General features: G+C 44.1%; 1 protein-coding gene across 4 annotated transcripts in view; it reads left to right on the top strand.

Moving 5' to 3' along the window:
* The window catches only part of UGT8 (UDP glycosyltransferase 8), a 36,828-nt gene extending 29,059 nt beyond the window's left edge, over nt 1–7,769 (top strand). For all 4 annotated transcript variants that reach the window (XM_039551026.1, XM_039551027.1, XM_039551029.1 and 1 more), the window contains 4 exons: nt 1,425–1,567; nt 3,065–3,141; nt 4,306–4,525; nt 5,460–7,769. In XM_039551026.1, the coding sequence (XP_039406960.1) occupies nt 1,425–1,567; nt 3,065–3,141; nt 4,306–4,525; nt 5,460–5,823 (804 nt within the window). In that variant the 3' untranslated portion in view covers nt 5,824–7,769. The remainder of the gene's footprint in view (nt 1–1,424; nt 1,568–3,064; nt 3,142–4,305; nt 4,526–5,459) is intronic.
* Nucleotides 7,770–17,144: the final 9,375 nt, after the last annotated feature.

Genomic DNA, 17,144 nt, shown 5'->3' on the forward strand with positions numbered 1-17,144 from the left:
CACGTTTGTATATTTGAGAGCCAGCACAAATATCTTGTTTGTGGCTTCCTGAGCGCCTGTATCAGGGAGGTGTCATCAAGAAGGCACTCTGGAAACCTCCAGGAATCTGCCCCTCTGGCTGGGTGAGTGCCCTGTGAAGACCAGGGCCTGTGAATTTTGGGCTTTTCAGAATGGTTTGTCCTAGAGCCCACAAAAAGTTGTCTCTTTAGCTTTAAATAGCTTATGGGAAGTACTTCAAGATGTAACTAGTTGAAGCACTACAGTGACTATAATATAATGACATTTGCAGTATGCCTTAGGTCCTGAAGTAAGATTCAAGGATGAGCTTTAAATAAATCACAAAACCACTTGGAAACTTTTGTGTCAGAAGTTCAGCCCCTAATAAATGATTCAGCTTCGAGGCGGGTCACAGCTGCTTCCCCTCCTTTGCTTGCTCCCTCTCCCTTCACATGAATAAAAAAAAGGAAAAGAGTGCACTGGAAAAGGACGAACTGTGGATTTTAAAGAAAATGGAAATCTTTTTTGCTTTATTCCAGAGGGCAGTGCACAACCCCCAGTGCCACGTGCTAGATTTTGTGCTCGGATACGATAGCGCGGCATTACTCCATTACTGTCTGCCCTCCTATTTATTACCAGGACAAGAGGCGCATTGTGAGCACGGCTCTTCATTTTCTCTTTGCTCATTTCCTATTGCTTTATGGGTGTTGAGCAGGCTTGTGCTTAAATATGACAAGACCAGAATTAAACCGTATCCCGAGAAACAGAAGATACTCTTCATCTGACTGGTATGCCAGTGGTAGGATTTTTTTGTTTTTGTTTCCATTGCCAGCAGTTGTGTTAGGAAAAACCCAGAATTTAAATCTATGCTTCAAAAAGTAAAGGGTACATTTTCTTTACTCCTTGAGCAGTAGAAACTGACAGTGTTTATGGAAGCTCTGGCTTCTTTCAAGTTGTTTATTCTTTTTATATAAATGAAAACAAAGCAAGGCTTTTGAAGCTTTCCTAAAGGCTGGAAATGACACAGCTGAGTCCCAGGCTTCGTTCATGCTTCTCCTGTGCAGGGCTTCCAAGCTGATACTCTGAGATGGATCTATTTATGCTGTGCTGGGTTAAAATGCAGCCTGTTAACTTGTGAATGGATGTCAACTGAGCAATTAAGGAGGGACAAGTTGTCTTAAGCCACTGGCAGTTAATACTGAAGCTAAACCAACACGGAAGGGTTTTGCTGTTCGTGGCCTGTGCCCTGGATTCTGAATCATCAGCCATTGTTCTTGGTGTGTTCATTGTTCTAGAATGTTTGGGGTTTGTGAAACTTGGCTTCTGAAGCAACAAAGTTACCGACAACTGCCCTTTCGAAGCAGTCTTTCCTTATTGTTCCTGTGCTTGACCTCTGCAGTGCTCAATGTGAACTTTGCTTCCCACAGGATCTCCAGGCGTGGGTGAACGGTGCTCACGAGAACGGTTTTGTCCTCGTCTCCTTCGGCGCTGGAGTGAAATACCTGTCGGAAGATATCGCCAATAAGTTGGCACATGCCCTGGCCAGGCTGCCCCAGAGGGTTATCTGGAGGTAAGGGCAGTTTTGGAGGAACTTGGCATGGGTTGGAGCATGCTTGTTTCCTGCTGGAGTTGCAGAAGCTGGAATTGAGATTACCTAGGTGGCACAGATGATATGACACTCCTGAAAAACTCTCGGCATGAAAATATTGCAATATTCTGGTAACAAGGAGAAGCAGTTATTGTTGTGGCAGAATAAGGCACGGGTTACACTCCTAGGCTGAGTTTATATCCTTGGAAGGATTGGGGACAGTGAAAACAGGCTAAGATTATAACATTTAGGACATACTGTCCCTATTTTGGATGAAGAAACTACCCCAGGGCTCAAGAATGAATCCTGATGATGAAAATCTTCCATTTTTTGTCGTCTTCCCCCTTTTTCTCTTTTTTAGGCCCCTTTTCTTCTTTCATGTGTAAGCACAGGCTTTCGTTACTGATTTTCCCATTTGCTTGTCCTTCTGTGAGAAACTGAAGGAAGAGCAATTTTCAGGATTCAGAATCAGTAAAAAGCATTCTCAGTTCTAAAAATGTCTTGAGTGGTGCTCTCAACTCCCTGTAAAAATCCAAAAACTGTTTAGTCAGCTCTGCTTCACGTTAAGCATTGCTGATATAATTTGCTGGAGTTCATGTGAACCATTTTTTTCCAGATAATCAGTGTCTTATATTTCATGTGGGTGTCTCAAAACCCTGCCACGCTCTTGGAGTTGTATTAACAGTCTTGGTGGCCTGTTCCCCACCACGTCCTCCCTGCTGTGTGTAGTTCAAGGAGCAAACCCCACTAATGAACAGGAAAATGGGAATTTTCCAGGCTTTGGCACTGAAGCTGTTCTGAAGGTTGCATCAGTTTTTGTTTGGCATACTTACTGTTTTCTTATGAGCCCCACAACAGTGCTTGGCTTCTAATTAGTAATCCCAATTTATCTTACTGCTTTTCTTGTCTCCTTTTGCTGTTTTCCCTGGAATATTTATCTTTAGGAAGCATCCCCTTTTTGTAGTAAAAAAATGGAGAGGATTTTTCTTGAGGATAGGTTTTTTTTTTTTTTTAATGCCAACCCAACAATTTCATTTGAAGCCTTCTGTTAAAATTTAGGTATTTGTTCATCAGTCAGATGTAACTTGGAGTTTTTTGGGGATGTGGGGCTTGATTTTGTTCCTCAGATCAAGGACCTGTGTGTTGGACAGAAATGTGGTGAGTACTGCTTGGCGGTCTTATGTCACAATGCTAAATCCAGGGATTATTGTAGCTCTTTGTGCCCATCTGGTTAGGGAGGACAAACCAGTAACACAGTTATCTGCTTTTATGTAATTTAGCATGAGTATCTTAGTCTTTTTTCAACATACAGAAGTATAAGCCAGTTGTAACGATGTATGTCTTGCTTAATTGGAAATGTGTAGGTGATTCTTTCTGAAGATACAGTTTCAATGCTCTCTAATGAACAAAACAGTACTGTCCTTTAGTAGTCATTTTGGAGGGTTTGGTAACTGTTTCCATTTGATGTTACTGGTTTAGGTTTTCAGGAAACAAACCGAGGAATTTAGGCAACAATACCAAGCTGATCGAATGGTTACCACAAAATGACCTCCTTGGTGAGTATCTGTTTCCATTCTTTAGTGCTTATTCTCACTTGAGTTCAGTTTGTTCTTTCAAAAATATTCTACTGAATTAGCAGTTATTGTAAAGCCAGGATAACTTCTGTCATGGAAGTCACGGGGCAAGAATATTAAATTAGGATCTGAAGACAGAATTGAACACCTCTCTGTTAATTGTCTTTCTCTGATAAGAATGTCATGTTTTCCTCAAGTTCAAACACTGTTCAAGGAGGAGTCATAAAACCGAGCTATGTTCACATAGCATCAGAATAAGCTTTAGGAGTCTGTAAATACTGTTTTATACAGCTGCTTTTGTCCAAGAAAGCTCTACCAGAACTTGGGCGCGTGTTGCAAGCTGATAATCTTTCTGTTGAACGGAGGTGCTCCAGGTTCTCAGGGGGGGATGAAACCTGATATTTTATTTTTCTTCTCCTTCCCTGTCAAAGGGTACCTGAGCCCCTTGCAGATCTGAGAGGCCACAGAATATTTGACTGTTTCTGGGAGACCTGGATGATAATGTGTTCCCAAAACAGCTCTGATGGGAGCTGATGAGTGCATTAAGCATCTGTGTGTGTGCGTGTGAGCTGGAGAATTTCCCATAACATAGTGGTTAGGCAGACGACTCCTAAAGCAGGTAGATTTGTTTTGGTTACAGGATTGCTCTGAGGCAGGCTGCTTTTTCCATGACATGAGGCTGTTGCTCTGATTGTCATGTCTTACTAACCTCAAGTAAGGCATGTGAAGCTTTAGGGGAGGGTGTGACATCAGTTGTCCTGCCATTTAAAAAGTTGTATTTCGTACAAAACCGTGCTCCCCCTCACTCACGTGTACTGCTAAACCTGCTGGAGTCACCACCTGCAGCTACTCGGGAGTAGGCAATGCATATTAATCACTCCATTAATCATTTTACACGACTCGTATACAGGAGAATTTTCTTTGCTTTGGCTGCTCCCTCTCAGTGTATAAGGAAATGATTTAATGCATGAGGAATTTCAGCAGAGTGGGTTTAGGGAGAGCTTCAGAACAAGCTGCAGTCACTTTTACCTGCCCGAGTTGCAGCCATAGAAACATAGTGATAAAGTTGTACCTGGGTGCTTCAGTAACTTAATATAAAGGAGATAGAAGTGCGTTTTGTAACCTTCATGCCTCTTGTGGTTCCAGGTCACTCTAACATTAAAGCATTCCTCAGTCACGGAGGCTTGAACAGCATTTTTGAAACCATGTACCACGGGGTCCCGGTGGTGGGCATTCCCCTCTTTGGAGACCACTACGATACCATGACCCGTGTGCAGGCCAAAGGCATGGGAATACTGCTGAACTGGAAGACCATGACTGAGAGCGAACTGTATGAAGCCCTAGTAAAAGTTATTAATGATCCCAGGTATGGAATGAGCGATTGTTTGTGCATTAAATGTGGGTATGAAACCTTTGTGCGGTGGAAACAACCTGCGTTTCGTTATTTGTGTCTACAGCTGAGGCAAGTCTGGATGTTTGTCCCATTTCCCAAGATTACCCAATGGCTGAAGTTTCTGTATGGGTGCTGGGCTCATTGCTCAGCACCAGAACTGAGTTGTCTCACTTGCTCTTTATAGTATTTGCCATATGGAGGGCACAGAGGTTATGGAGACAAACCTGTCCTGACTTACTCCATATTGCAGACCTTTGTGTCTGTCTTGATTACTCCACATGAGCAGTCTGGCTGTCGTGCTACCTGCAGGGCCTGGAGCAAGATACATGTACATAGTTTGGGTTGTAGCTAAAATGGGGAGGTAGTCAGAAAGAGTGACTCTAAGTTCTGTGATTTTATTATAAAATAGTAATATTTAAAGTGTTATTTTCCTTTTCCGGCCAGTAATACCTGTCATCTCCACATTAAAAGTAGGGTTAGCTGGGAATATATTGTATTGGGCTAACCCTAGTTAGTGCTGTTGATGCTTCTTGCTTTCATGGGAACTGAGTCTTTCTGAGAAAGGAGAATCCTGTCGGGAGCGAGCGGCAGAGAGGAGGAATGTTGATAGCGACCTTGATAACATCAGTTTCATCACCTTTCCCTTGTGCAATTATCCTTGGTGTAGAGGCAAGTCCTGTGTAAATAACCTGTCGACCCTGCAGGCAGGAGAGGAAGAATTTGACAGGATCAGCTGCCGGGCTGAAAAACAAAGAGTTTTGGGCGAAACTCCGGACCTGGGTGGAAATGGTTTATTGCAAAATCAAGGCCAGGTTTCTCGCTGTTGTGCGTTTCTCCAGTAATTCAGTTGCACAATAACGTGAGATGACCGCTTTTCCTTTCTTCTTGTTTGCTTGCCTCCCCCCAGCTACCGGCAGCGGGCGCAGAGGCTGTCGGAGATCCACAAGGACCAGCCTGGGCACCCTGTGAACCGGACTGTGTACTGGATCAATTACATCCTGCGCCACAACGGAGCCCAGCATCTACGTGCTGCTGTTTACAGCATCTCCCTGTTTCAGTATTTCTTACTGGATATTGCCTTGGTCCTACTAGTGGGTGCTGCCTTACTATACTATGTTTTGGCCAGGATGACAAAATTAATCTGCAAGCAGAGCAAACATCTCTGGTCAAATGACAAACATAGTGCTGTTAATGGACACTGCCAGAACGGGATCCCCAATGGCAAGTATAGAAGAAATGGCCACATTAAGCATGAAAAAAAGGTGAAATGAGCCAACAGCCCCATGTAAAGTAGTAACGAATCAGATCAGTAATCAAATTTTATCGCTGTAACTTAGTCTAACAACTACTTAAAACGTCAATAAGCAGTTCTAACACTCCCCTTCAGTATGTAATATTATGTGACAAAATTCTATGGAACTAAGAGCAGCCTTTTAAAAAAAAAAAAAAAGGCAAGCACAACCTAAAATGGAAAATACTTTATTCTTAATACTGATGCAGAGAGGTTATTTTGGCACTAAAGTTTTTAGAAGCCTTAATTCTCTAAAGTTCTATACAATGACCATATTTATGAATTTTCAGTTTTTAAAAGGTCAATGTGTGTGTCCCAAATGCGGAGAGGTTTCCTTTTATTTGCAGAGGTGTTCTCCTTTTATTTTTTTGTTCTTTTACTATTGTTTAGCTGAGAGAACTCTCTAGTGCTAGTTCTGTGTTTCCTTTGTTGAAGGTTCAACCTGTTGTGTAAGAATGCTGTTTAAAACATAAATTATTTCCCCCAGTCTTTTTGCAAGAAACAGCAAGTTGTGGACTGAGAACACAGACGTTAAAAAAAAAAAATCTTAATGAGCACTGAAGAAAAATGGCAAAAATATGTACTCGTTTTACTGATAAAGCTGCATGACTCTTCTGCTCGCTACCAGTACTTTAGAGAAAAGGGTCCTGAGCAAGTCTACAGTATGTCCTAATTTTAATTGAGACAAAATTTTATTTGTCACCTTTCTCTACATACAGAATTTATGCCACAAAAATATTAGGGAGTCTTATTTCAGTTCCAAATATGGCTGTGTGGGAAGCAGATTTACATAATTAAGAAAAATAAGTGAAACAACGGCAACAAAAAAAAAAATCCAAAACCAACAACTTACGAAAGCCTAGCCCTGTGCTTAGTGCAGAATGTTTTGTAATGGCCCAGAGCTGTGCAGACTCAAACCGCTCCTTGGGGTTTGTTTAAAGGGAATGACCCCCACACAGCACTCCCCCTGTGTCCCCAGAGTTGAATGTCTTTCCTGTTAATTCTCATTAAGTTCTTTCTGAGTCGCAATGTTGTAGATGTTCTCTTTCAATGGTTGTATCTGGAAAAACAGAAATATTACCTTCTATTAGTCTGGGCCATGCAATCCATGTTCCACGTAGTTGCCAATAGGAATTCCGCGCCGTGGGCGGTGTCCAGCTGTCCTGCCTGGGGCTGGTGGGATGTGTGGGGTGAGGCCTGGCCACCCGGCGTGCGGAGGTGGCCCCGAGTCCCCCTGCCTCCAACAATCTCCTTCAATCATTGTCGCCGACACGGGACGCTGGCGGTGGTGTGTGCTCCGAGGGCGGGAATGCCGGGCGTGGAATCATTGCTGCCCTGCTGAACCAAAGTTGGCAACTATGAGTTTTCTTTCCATGTCATTCTGTTTACTTGGAATTTGCACTACACACGTTGTGAGTCTACGCTTTATTTATTTGTAGTTCGAGGTCCCGTGGCTGAAAGAGAAAGGAGGGAAGCCCGTTTTGCCTTGTTGTCGCTCACTAACATGGGAGGAGTTGGGGTGATGACGGGATGCTGAGCTCATCTTCATACACAGTGATGCAAAATTTCACCACCATTCCATCAGGAACCTCGGTCCTACAGCAATAAATAACAGTGCAGATATGTTTCTAATACGTAGGGCAGCTACTTGTGCTGCTCTCTGAATACTTGAAGAAAAAAATGGTATTATAAATATAAGCCTCTTAGCTATACCTTTTTACAATCTTACAGCCCATGGCAACTACAGGAGCACACAGAGGTGATGAATGGTGGGATGGTGAGAAGACTTAGAGTGTATGAATGACTTGGTTTAAAATGTGGGGGTCTTTTGGCATTAAAGAAGGTACAAAAGCACTGACCGGATGATTAAGCATAATTTAATCTCCACTGTGATAAAACTTAAGCAATAAACATGGATTTAATAGAGAAATGCTGTTGTTGGAAGTATATTTTTGTTCAATTGAATGCTGGTTGCCTCAAAGTACCCACCGTGTGCGTGTATATAAATGTGGATGCTTATTAGGATACACAGAGTTTTTCTTCTCAGTATTTACCGTGGTGCATGCTATGTATTTGAAATCAAAAATATTGCTATTTTTTGTGAGTGTAGATCGATTTCCTGTAGGAGCTTTGATTCAGTTGAAATGTAAAATGGTTAGTTAGACTTCTTAGTTAGGTTTCTTAATGAGATTTCAAATCTTTTGCAGTTGGTGGACATACCTGGCACAGTGGTTTTTGTTTTGTTGTTTTCCTGTACATGGTAAATGCATCACTTCAAAAGCAGGGCTGAAAGGTTTTTCACAGTCACGTTAGATGAGATGATGGATTTCTTGAGTAGTCTCTGTAGGTACAAACATGCTGCAATTCTTTTGCAAGAAGAGGCAGTTGCTGCGTTAATTGTATTGCCAAATTCCTGATGAGTCTGATCCACCTCATCTCTAGAAATACCTGTTGTGTTTCAACTTTCTTCTAAGTTCAAGCATGAGCTGTTACTGTAGTTATCTCAATCCCCTCTCTGCCACAGCAAGCAAATTGTTCCTGTGTTTCAGACACAGAATCTAGCAGTGATTGATGTTGGTGCCCAGCCAGTGTTGAAATCAGCCAGATGGCTGAAGAAACATTTTAAAAAGTGTTTAAAAATACGTGTTTACCTCCGGACTGCATCCCAGTACTGGGTCTGAGGCTTTAGTCCCCCCTCTGATCAATATTAGTTATCATGCACTGAACAGAGAAGACACCTAAAAGAAACTGAATTCATCTTCTAAGACAGTGCTCTGCCACTGGTTGGAAAATACCACAGTTGAGCCTTACTTGTCCTAATGGTAATGACACCTTTTAAAAATTACAAACCTGATTTATTTACAGATGTGTGTGTTTTCTCGAAAGCCAGCAAATGTTGAATGTCATTTCACTGTAAAATAACGAAACACACAATGTTTTGGATTCCTGGCAATGGAACAAAAATTGGATAGAAAAGATTGTATTCCTCATATATTGAGGGGATGGAAGGTTGAACAGTATTTAGGGAAGTCTTGGAAATTCCTATTTTGCAATTTACTCTTAGAGTAGAGGATAGACTCAGCCACTTGTTTAGGTACATGGGGCTTATATTATTGAGGTACTACGCAGTAGTTAAGGAAATGAACAGATCAAGAATACCAAACCTTCCTTGGGTTGTTACTGAGCTGATTTAGGAATTGCTCCTTAAAAGAACAGCAGGGGCTGGGATTGAAGGATTCAAGTGTGTCAGATGGGTTTTTGAGGCACAAACACCAGCCTTCCACGGGGTTAGGAGCGCTGGTCTGTGCAAAACAGAAGCACTGACTTACAGAGCACAATTGCCCTGCTCAGAACGTTAATTGACTTTCTAATGTTGGTATAATTATATTTTAATGAAATAATGGGTGGAAGAACTGGTGGGGAATGGTTACGAAGGAAAGAAACAACAGAGACTCTGACTTTTGCAGATGAGCACCAAGATTTTTGGCAGCCAAATACTCTTAATGGAGGGAACACCTGTAGACACTTTTATTCCAGACTAAGAGACTAAAATAATCTCAATTTTTACATCTCTGTAATGATAGTAATGGAGACAGAGTGGTTTTACTGTGCACCTGTTCTTCTTGTTCCCCCCGTGATTCTGTCACGTAGTGATCAAATTTTACCAGAGTTTTATAGTATTATAAATGTTTTATTAGCTTCCTATGTATTTAAGAATCACTTAGGACAAGCTAACTGTCAAAATTTTAATTTAGTATCTACAGGTGTAGCCTGTTAGGGAACAAAGTCTTGCTAGATGTCATAAAGTGGGGAGGTTACTTATGAGGAGTGTAGCTCACATACACATAAATATAGACAGTGCTCTCCTTTATAGAGAATCTTGGATTTTGGAAAACAAATGGGTGAAGCTGGGATTGGGAAATCCCAGAGGGCTGGAGGTGAAAATGAGATGTTTCTTTGGACATAAGGAAGAATTCCTTGTCCCATTACTCCTGACACAGTGTTGCACCGAGTGGGCTGTGCAGTGTAATGATTAACCTGGGAGAGATACAAGCAGCATTTTTTGTGTTTGTGTGTGCTGCTGTTACAGGACAATGCAGAATTAGAGCAGGTGTTTTAAACTAGAAGGGGCAAAGGTCAGGAGGATGCTTGGAATTAAGGGGCTGGTTGGACATGAGCTGCAGTTGGCATAGAAATGTTCAGCATCCTCATGGACGTCTCTCTGTTCCTTGTGCTCCCCAAAGCTCACCTGGTCATTTTCCAAGCTCACTGCAAAAAGATGCACTGAGTTCCTGTGACAGCCTGATGGGAAGAAGTTGTTCTCATTCCAAACACAAACAACTCGTTTGCGTCTTGAAATGAAGCAGCAGACACGTGATAATCTCACATAGAGGCTTTGAATAAATTCCCATCTTCTCCTCCTGTGAGATTTAGAGCAAGGATAAGAGTTTTCAGCTCCAGGAGATGCCCACTGAGGAAAACTTAATAGAGACAGCAAATAGATATGTAGAGAAAAGAGAGTTCTATAAGGAATTAACACATTTGCCTGTGTTTGTAAGATGCTCTCCTCTGTTGTGCCCTGTTTTTCTATGCTTTTATGCCTTTCTCTAACTGTTTCTGAATCTTCCCCTTTTGGTGCATCAGCCTTTCCCAGCAGCATTTTTACTCTGTGTAGTTTCTGAATGTGCCAGGTGTTGATTTGCCACTTTCCCAAAGCCCCCTTGGCATTTTCCTGCCCTTCTGGTTCTGCTTTCCAGGATAACTCACCTGGGGACCCTGTAACTCTGCCAGAAGCTGTTCCAATAGCTCCATCCCAGTTCTGGTATGGAAAGCTCCTGTGTATCCCTTATGTCCTGCCTCAGCTCTGTTGGCTCTCGGGTGGAGGCAGCCTCACCCCAGGGAATGTTTCCAAGCTGAGATTTAGTTTGGGCATTCGATTTCACTGCAGATAAGACCTTTCAACGCTTCAAGCCTCACCTATGAGCTTCTTGATGAAAGAAATGTTTATTTAGCTTTTCTTTTTTGTTGGTTTTGGCTCTGCAGCCTCTGGTCTGGGAAAAGGGGCCCTGTTGGGTCTTTTGGTGGTGCTGAGAAAAGCGTGACAAGGAGATGCATGAATTAAAATCTGCATTACTTTAATCAGAAAAAAATGCTACCGTTTGGTTTTTTCGATGAAGTGATAAGAACTTGGAGTGTGATTGATGGTTGAGTACAGCAAAGGGAACAGTTTTTTTCCTTGATCCCATTGCTCGTGTTACTCAGGTACAAGAGATTTATCCATTCTTTTTTAAGGACTCACTCCCGCTGGCCGCTCCTCCTGCTGTGGACTGCAAATGGCTCCTTGTTTTTGCAGACTCATCTCCTTTTTGTGGAGCTGCACCACAAACCCGGTGAGAAGATCCAGGTTAAAAATAACCCCATGGGAATAAACCCGAGGTCATTCCCTGTTTGTTTGTCTCTTTCAGAGCGGCCTCACAAAGCAGACGGAGCAGTGAAGAAACCAGGGGGTAAGGAGTGACGTGTAATGAGGGGCAGGACTCTGAGAATCCATGCTTTTCCCAAAAAGGCAAACGAATCCACACCTGTGTGGGACACTTGGGATTCCTGAAAGATTCATTGGCTTCTTTAATTTTATTTTTCTTTGGGTTTTGTGTTTTAAGTGTACATTCAGTGGATGTAAAGAGAAGAGCATCTCAAGGTAACAGTAGGAAACATTTCAGCCTATCCATGGGAGCCTGATGAGATTGCTGTATGAAATTAAGGGGAAGGGGGGTGTTTAAGAATAACTTTTATTTAAGAAGGTTAAAGTAACATTACAAGTAAAACAACTTTTTAGAAGTAACAAATTGTCATCATTGATCAAATAATACAAGAGCAACTTTAGGACAGGTTATCATTCCCAGACCCATGACCAATTTCCTTGCTACTAGTTTCTTAGATCATTCCTGTATCTTCAGGAAATATTCCACAGACCCAAACCATTTCACCAGATGTGTTGTTATGGACAGTTTCTGGGCAGTCTTGCTTTCCCTGGGTGTGGGAGCAAAGGTTGGGAAAGCTGGAAACTCTTATTTGCGTCACAGGAGCCACCACATGTCCACCTGGGTGGCTTCCCTGGTGAGGGCACACAGAGTTGCTGTAGGAGAGAAGACACAGAAGGGAATTCTTGAGGGTGAGGAAGGAAGGGCAAGTGTGTGACCTTCTCCTTTATTTATCCATCCTATGGCATGAGGAATGTGTTTGTGGAAGTTCTCAGGAGCTCATGTCCGGGCTGTCCCCCCGTGGTGCTGGCTGTCCACTCTGCCTCATGCTCCTGCCGTGTCCTTGCACCTTTTCCAGGTCATTGCCCTCCCCAAAAGGTACCCCCTGCGGCCTTCCTCTGGCCAGGCTATTTCATGGTTCAGTCTTTAGTGCTCTCAGTTTTCCCCATTCTGCTCCGGGACAGGAAGGACTATTCCTACCACGTGCTCGGTGACCGTGGGTGTTCTGTGTAGGGGCTCCTCATGGATGCCCTTCATCTCCTGCTCTCACATCCCTCCCTTCTGCTCCTGGCTGGGATGCAGGAGAAGGCAGGTGCCCTGGGCCGTGCAGGAGCCCTCAAGGTTGGGGTGCTGGGATGGGAGGTCCCTTTTCTCACACCACAACTGGGAACATGATCTATATCCCAGTATGGGAGAGGGGAATAAAGGAGCTGTGTGGGTGGCAACCAGAGGCCAGCTGTTCAGGCTAAGTTAAAATATCACTGTTGAGGCTGGAGGGATTTAAGCAGTGTGTAATTCTGGTCACTCTTTTAAGGCTGATTTCTCAAGCCTTTAGCCTACAAACTCAGTTTGAACTATATTTGAGGCTGAATTACCTGAACCACCATGACCTGTGTAAAATGTAGGCCAGGTTGTCGCCCCTCTTCAGTGTCCATGGAAAGGCTGGGTGCCAAGGGAGAGTTCCTTCAGCCTCCCGTATCTGCATGGTTCAGAAACTTCCCGGTGGAGAACAATTGATTCTCAGGGGTGGAGCTGTGTGAGAGCACTGAGCAGTCCCTGCCCAGTGCAGGGCCATGGAAAGGTGTGTCAGGTGTGCTGTGAGAGTTTATTATCCATGGCAAGAGACCAGTCATGCAAGGCGAGCCAGTACAGTTCTTATTGACATTTTAGGGGCAGTTCAGTTGAGCTGAACACCAATATTCCTACAACTACTGGAGCATTGCTGCCCCCTCACTCTCCTCGCTGCCTTTATTTGCATTTTTTTCCTAATGCTTTGCTTCACTCTGTGAGAACTATGAAGACACAGCCACCTCCCAGAAAAATCCCTGCTCGGCAGGAATTCCCCTCCCCAGAGCATTATGTCCAGATGGCTTTGAATATCCCCAGGGAAGGAGACTTCCCAGCCCCTCTCTGGACAGGCTGCTCCAGCACTCAGTCGTTCGAGTGCTGCTCTTTGCTCTCTGCCTTGCTCTCGGTTTGTTGACACTGAAGGTATCGATTTCAGGGAAGGAGAGGCCAATTCCCAGCTCATTCAGTCCTGCCGACAGACAAAGGCTGGGAGGAGCTGTGGTTACACAGCAGAAAGGGCCTGGGAAGTGGTTTTAGCCAAAGAGTTATTCTGTGAGGCAAAAAGGGAAGGGTAGAAGTTGGCTAGGAGAATATGGACGTGTCCAAGCCCAGGTTGGATGAGGCTTGGAGCAACTTGGTCTAGTGGAAGGTGTCCCTGCCCCATGGCAGGGGTTGGAATCAGATGGGCTTTACAGTCTCTTCCCACCCAAACTGTTCAGTAGATCCATGATTCATTCTGTGATTTAGACTGGTAGCTTTCTGATTGTATTACAGGAAGAAAATGCTTCTTAGTTTCACCCTGGAGCTTGATAAACTTGCAGCCAGCCCCTCCTGCCTCCCATGCAGACTGGAAAACCCTTTCCACTTCTGGGCATTTCTGGGCTTGGAAATAGCCCTGTGTTTCCCAGCATCACCTTTGCTTCTCTCTATCTGTTTCAAAGGATGGCTTTCCTCAGCAAATGTGCTATTTTGCTTTTGAATCGCATTTTAAAAGGCGTAAACCAAACCAAAATCTGCTGCTCAGCCTGACTGATGTTTGAGATCCCAAAATCCCAGTTTATGGCATTATTTGAAATTTACATTAATATGCGTTTCTGATTAGAAATAAGATGATTTTTGGTTTTTTGAGGGGTCGAGGCAGAATAACAAATGTATGCATCCCTGTACATGTGTCAGCATCCTACATCTGTGTCCACGTATCCATGTCCTCTGTGCCAGCCCTTTGGCACCTTGGGCTGCTTTTTCCCAGGTCTAGAAGCTGAAGCATCCCACTGAAGCTATTCCCGCAGCAGGGCTGCTTTTCCTGTAGGACAGCCTATTAGGCATCCACCGCTTTTTCCCCTTTTCATCTTTTTTTCCTCCTGTTTTCCAATCCGCCCCTTGTTCCCGCTGCAGTCCGTGGCTGGGGCTGCGCTGCCACCTGGCGTCGCGATCGCGGCAAGCCGGGAAGGAGCATCCCGCTCCTTGGGAAAAGTGTTTTTCTGCTGCCTCTTGCGGCTCTGCGACCTTCAAAAAACCCATATCAACAAACAAATACCCTCCCACCCCCCCCCCCAAAAAAAGCAACAAAAGAAGGGAAGCACAGCGACATTGTCGGCATCTCCCAGAGAACTGGAGCTGCCTCCCTGGGAAGGGGTTTTATTGGATGTTCTGTGTTCTAGATTATAATTATTATTAGATAATGCAGTGGGATTTGAGCCCTTCTGCAGTATCCTTTTCCTTGTCCCCTTTCCTTGATATATATAATAAATCAAATGGAGTCTTCCACGTGTTGCCCTTCTCCCAAAGGATCCCTGAGGTTTAGGACATGTGTTTTCCCACGGATTTCCCCTGTTTGCATCTCCTGGGTTGTGCAAGGCTCTGAGGGAAAAACCAGGCCTCCGCTGTCAGGAGCAAAAGTCACGGCCATTAATATGCCGGGCTTTGGGATTGAAGGCTGGGGAAAGAGAAGGGTAATATTTATTTTTCCTTAGGAGAATGGGAAATGGTGATTTTTTCACAAGGAATCTCCCTGGCAAATACTAATTGCAGGCTTGAACGGTGCCACTGCTGCCGAAGTGGAGGTTGGGGGACTAAATGACACAGGTGCAGCTCTGGGTGGATCCTGCTCCAGCCCTGTCCTGCCTTTCCTTCCCTCGGAGATGTGGATGTTGCAAGGAGCTGGATGGTGCTGAGTGCCGTCTGTAACTGAATACAAGGTGGGAGTGATTCAGGGATCGGGGAGAGGTTCCCGTTGGTGCCCCCAGCACAAAGGCAGGATTCAAGTGGAGCAGCCTCATCCCAGGGATGAAATTGCAGCCCCTGCATTGTCCCGAGGACGGGCCTTGTTTCCCTAATCTGCTGCTGCTCTGCAGCTTTAAATCTGAGGGAAAGAAAATCTGGATGTAAATGCAGCTGTGAAAGGAGTCAGTGATGGCAGGGAAATGTGATATAAAATTATAGCCAGGATGGGCAGGCAGGGATTTATTTTGGATGTGGGAGTAACGGCCATGCATGCGCACATAACCCCAAGGCACCGGTTTCTCTCGTCTCAGTCTTGCCAAACAAGGGTGACCTTAGGTAGGGATAATTTTAAAGTCTGCAGGGTCATGTCTTACCCCTTGATTTTGCTGCATCCTCTCTCTCAAAGGTGGGAATGTTTTTAAGCCCCTGGTTTTTTAATGGAGGAATTTCTCGCCTTCCTGGGTGGGAAATGAGCAAATTTTCTCCATACATTTTCCCTTTCGAGATTAGCATAGATTATATGGAATAAATTACATAATCTGCTACTAAGTACTGGAGGATAGTTGCTAGTTCAAGATTTCAGTGTATTCCTTTTCTCAGTGTATCCCTAACTCAGGAAAGGTGCGAATGAGTCACAGAGCAGAAATCAGCGGATATCACAAATAATGTTGTTCCTGATGAATTAGCACCCTGACCTCCTCAAGGCAACTTTGGAGGTTGCTCAGAGCATCCTTGGCATTGTTTAATGGCTTTGCTGTGACATCTGTCTTCAACCCAAATGGATTCTGCAATAGCTTAAAAAAGAAATTAAAAACCAAGTTAGTGCTTGAAAGGTTGAATAGGAATTCTGCTTGGCTTGACCTTGCTTCTCATGGGAATGATTCTTCTGAGATTTCGAATGCATTTCAATCCACAAATGGGGGGAAAGGCACTCCAGGTTTTATAGCTTGAGCACCTCAGGTGTTTTTTCAGCAGCAGAGAGGAATCAGCCCCTCAGAGAAGTGAGGGGTTTGAAATCCAACTTCCTATTTCCATTTAAGCCATATACAATCCTGCCGTATCAGTGCAGTATATTGTGGGATGATTTCTGTGATTCCCCCCAGGACCCGTTTGCTCCTGGTTTTGTTTGTAAATATGTGGTTTGTTCTAGCAATGCTTTTTGCTTCAGGCTTCATTTGTACAGTGGGATATTTACCTGTACCAGAGCGTGCTATTTGACTGCTTATATATAGGAACAATTATTGCAAAGGAGATGAAAACACGTCCTGGGCATAGCCTGAAGCTCCAGGGGCTGGCTTCCAAGCGCAGCAGGATTTAGCTTGTTAGAAAAACTGCAAAGGCAGGAGCTGCAAAGCTTCAGGGCCATGGTGGCATCTGGGAGAGGATAGAACAGGTAGAGGAAACACAGGGGACCGGATTCTCCTGCTGCAGCTGCTTCCAGTGGAGGTATTCCCCAAATCCTCACCCTTCCAAAGTGAATCCAAATGTTTCAGGTGCAGGTACTGTCTGTGTATATTAAACCCCTGTTACAGGATGCTGGTTACCTGCAGTGACAGAGGGAGGTTTTAGAGCTTTTAGTAACTTTTGCATTGTCTGTTGATGTTTTAATAGGCTCCAGGCTGGAAGTTTAATCCGTAAAAAGGTGTGTCAGGTGGTTGGTGAATATAAATTGCTGAACAGCGTAGGCCTGCGAGGCTGGAGGATGCACGAGGGAGACAGGGCTGTCTTCCATGTCGAGGAACCGGACTGTGAAATTAGGCACATGGGTTTGCAGCCTTGTCATTTTGCCTTGTGTTTCCTGGAGTTCCACTGCTGCGGACACGTCCGGTTTATGAAGATGCACAAAGAGGTAAGAAATCCCCTGTGGCACAGACAAAAAGCGTGGAAAAGTTACAGGGAGGAGATTAAAGAGTGCAGGAGCTGGTGTGGCTGGAGAAAAGCCTTGGAGAAATCCAGGTGTTATCCAAATTACACAGAAGGTAGTTCATCTTTTTCATCTTTAGGAAGGGCAAATATATGAAATATCCTA

Source organism: Corvus cornix, chromosome 4, assembly GCF_000738735.6.
Source record: "Corvus cornix cornix isolate S_Up_H32 chromosome 4, ASM73873v5, whole genome shotgun sequence".
Lineage (NCBI taxonomy): Eukaryota > Metazoa > Chordata > Aves > Passeriformes > Corvidae > Corvus > Corvus cornix.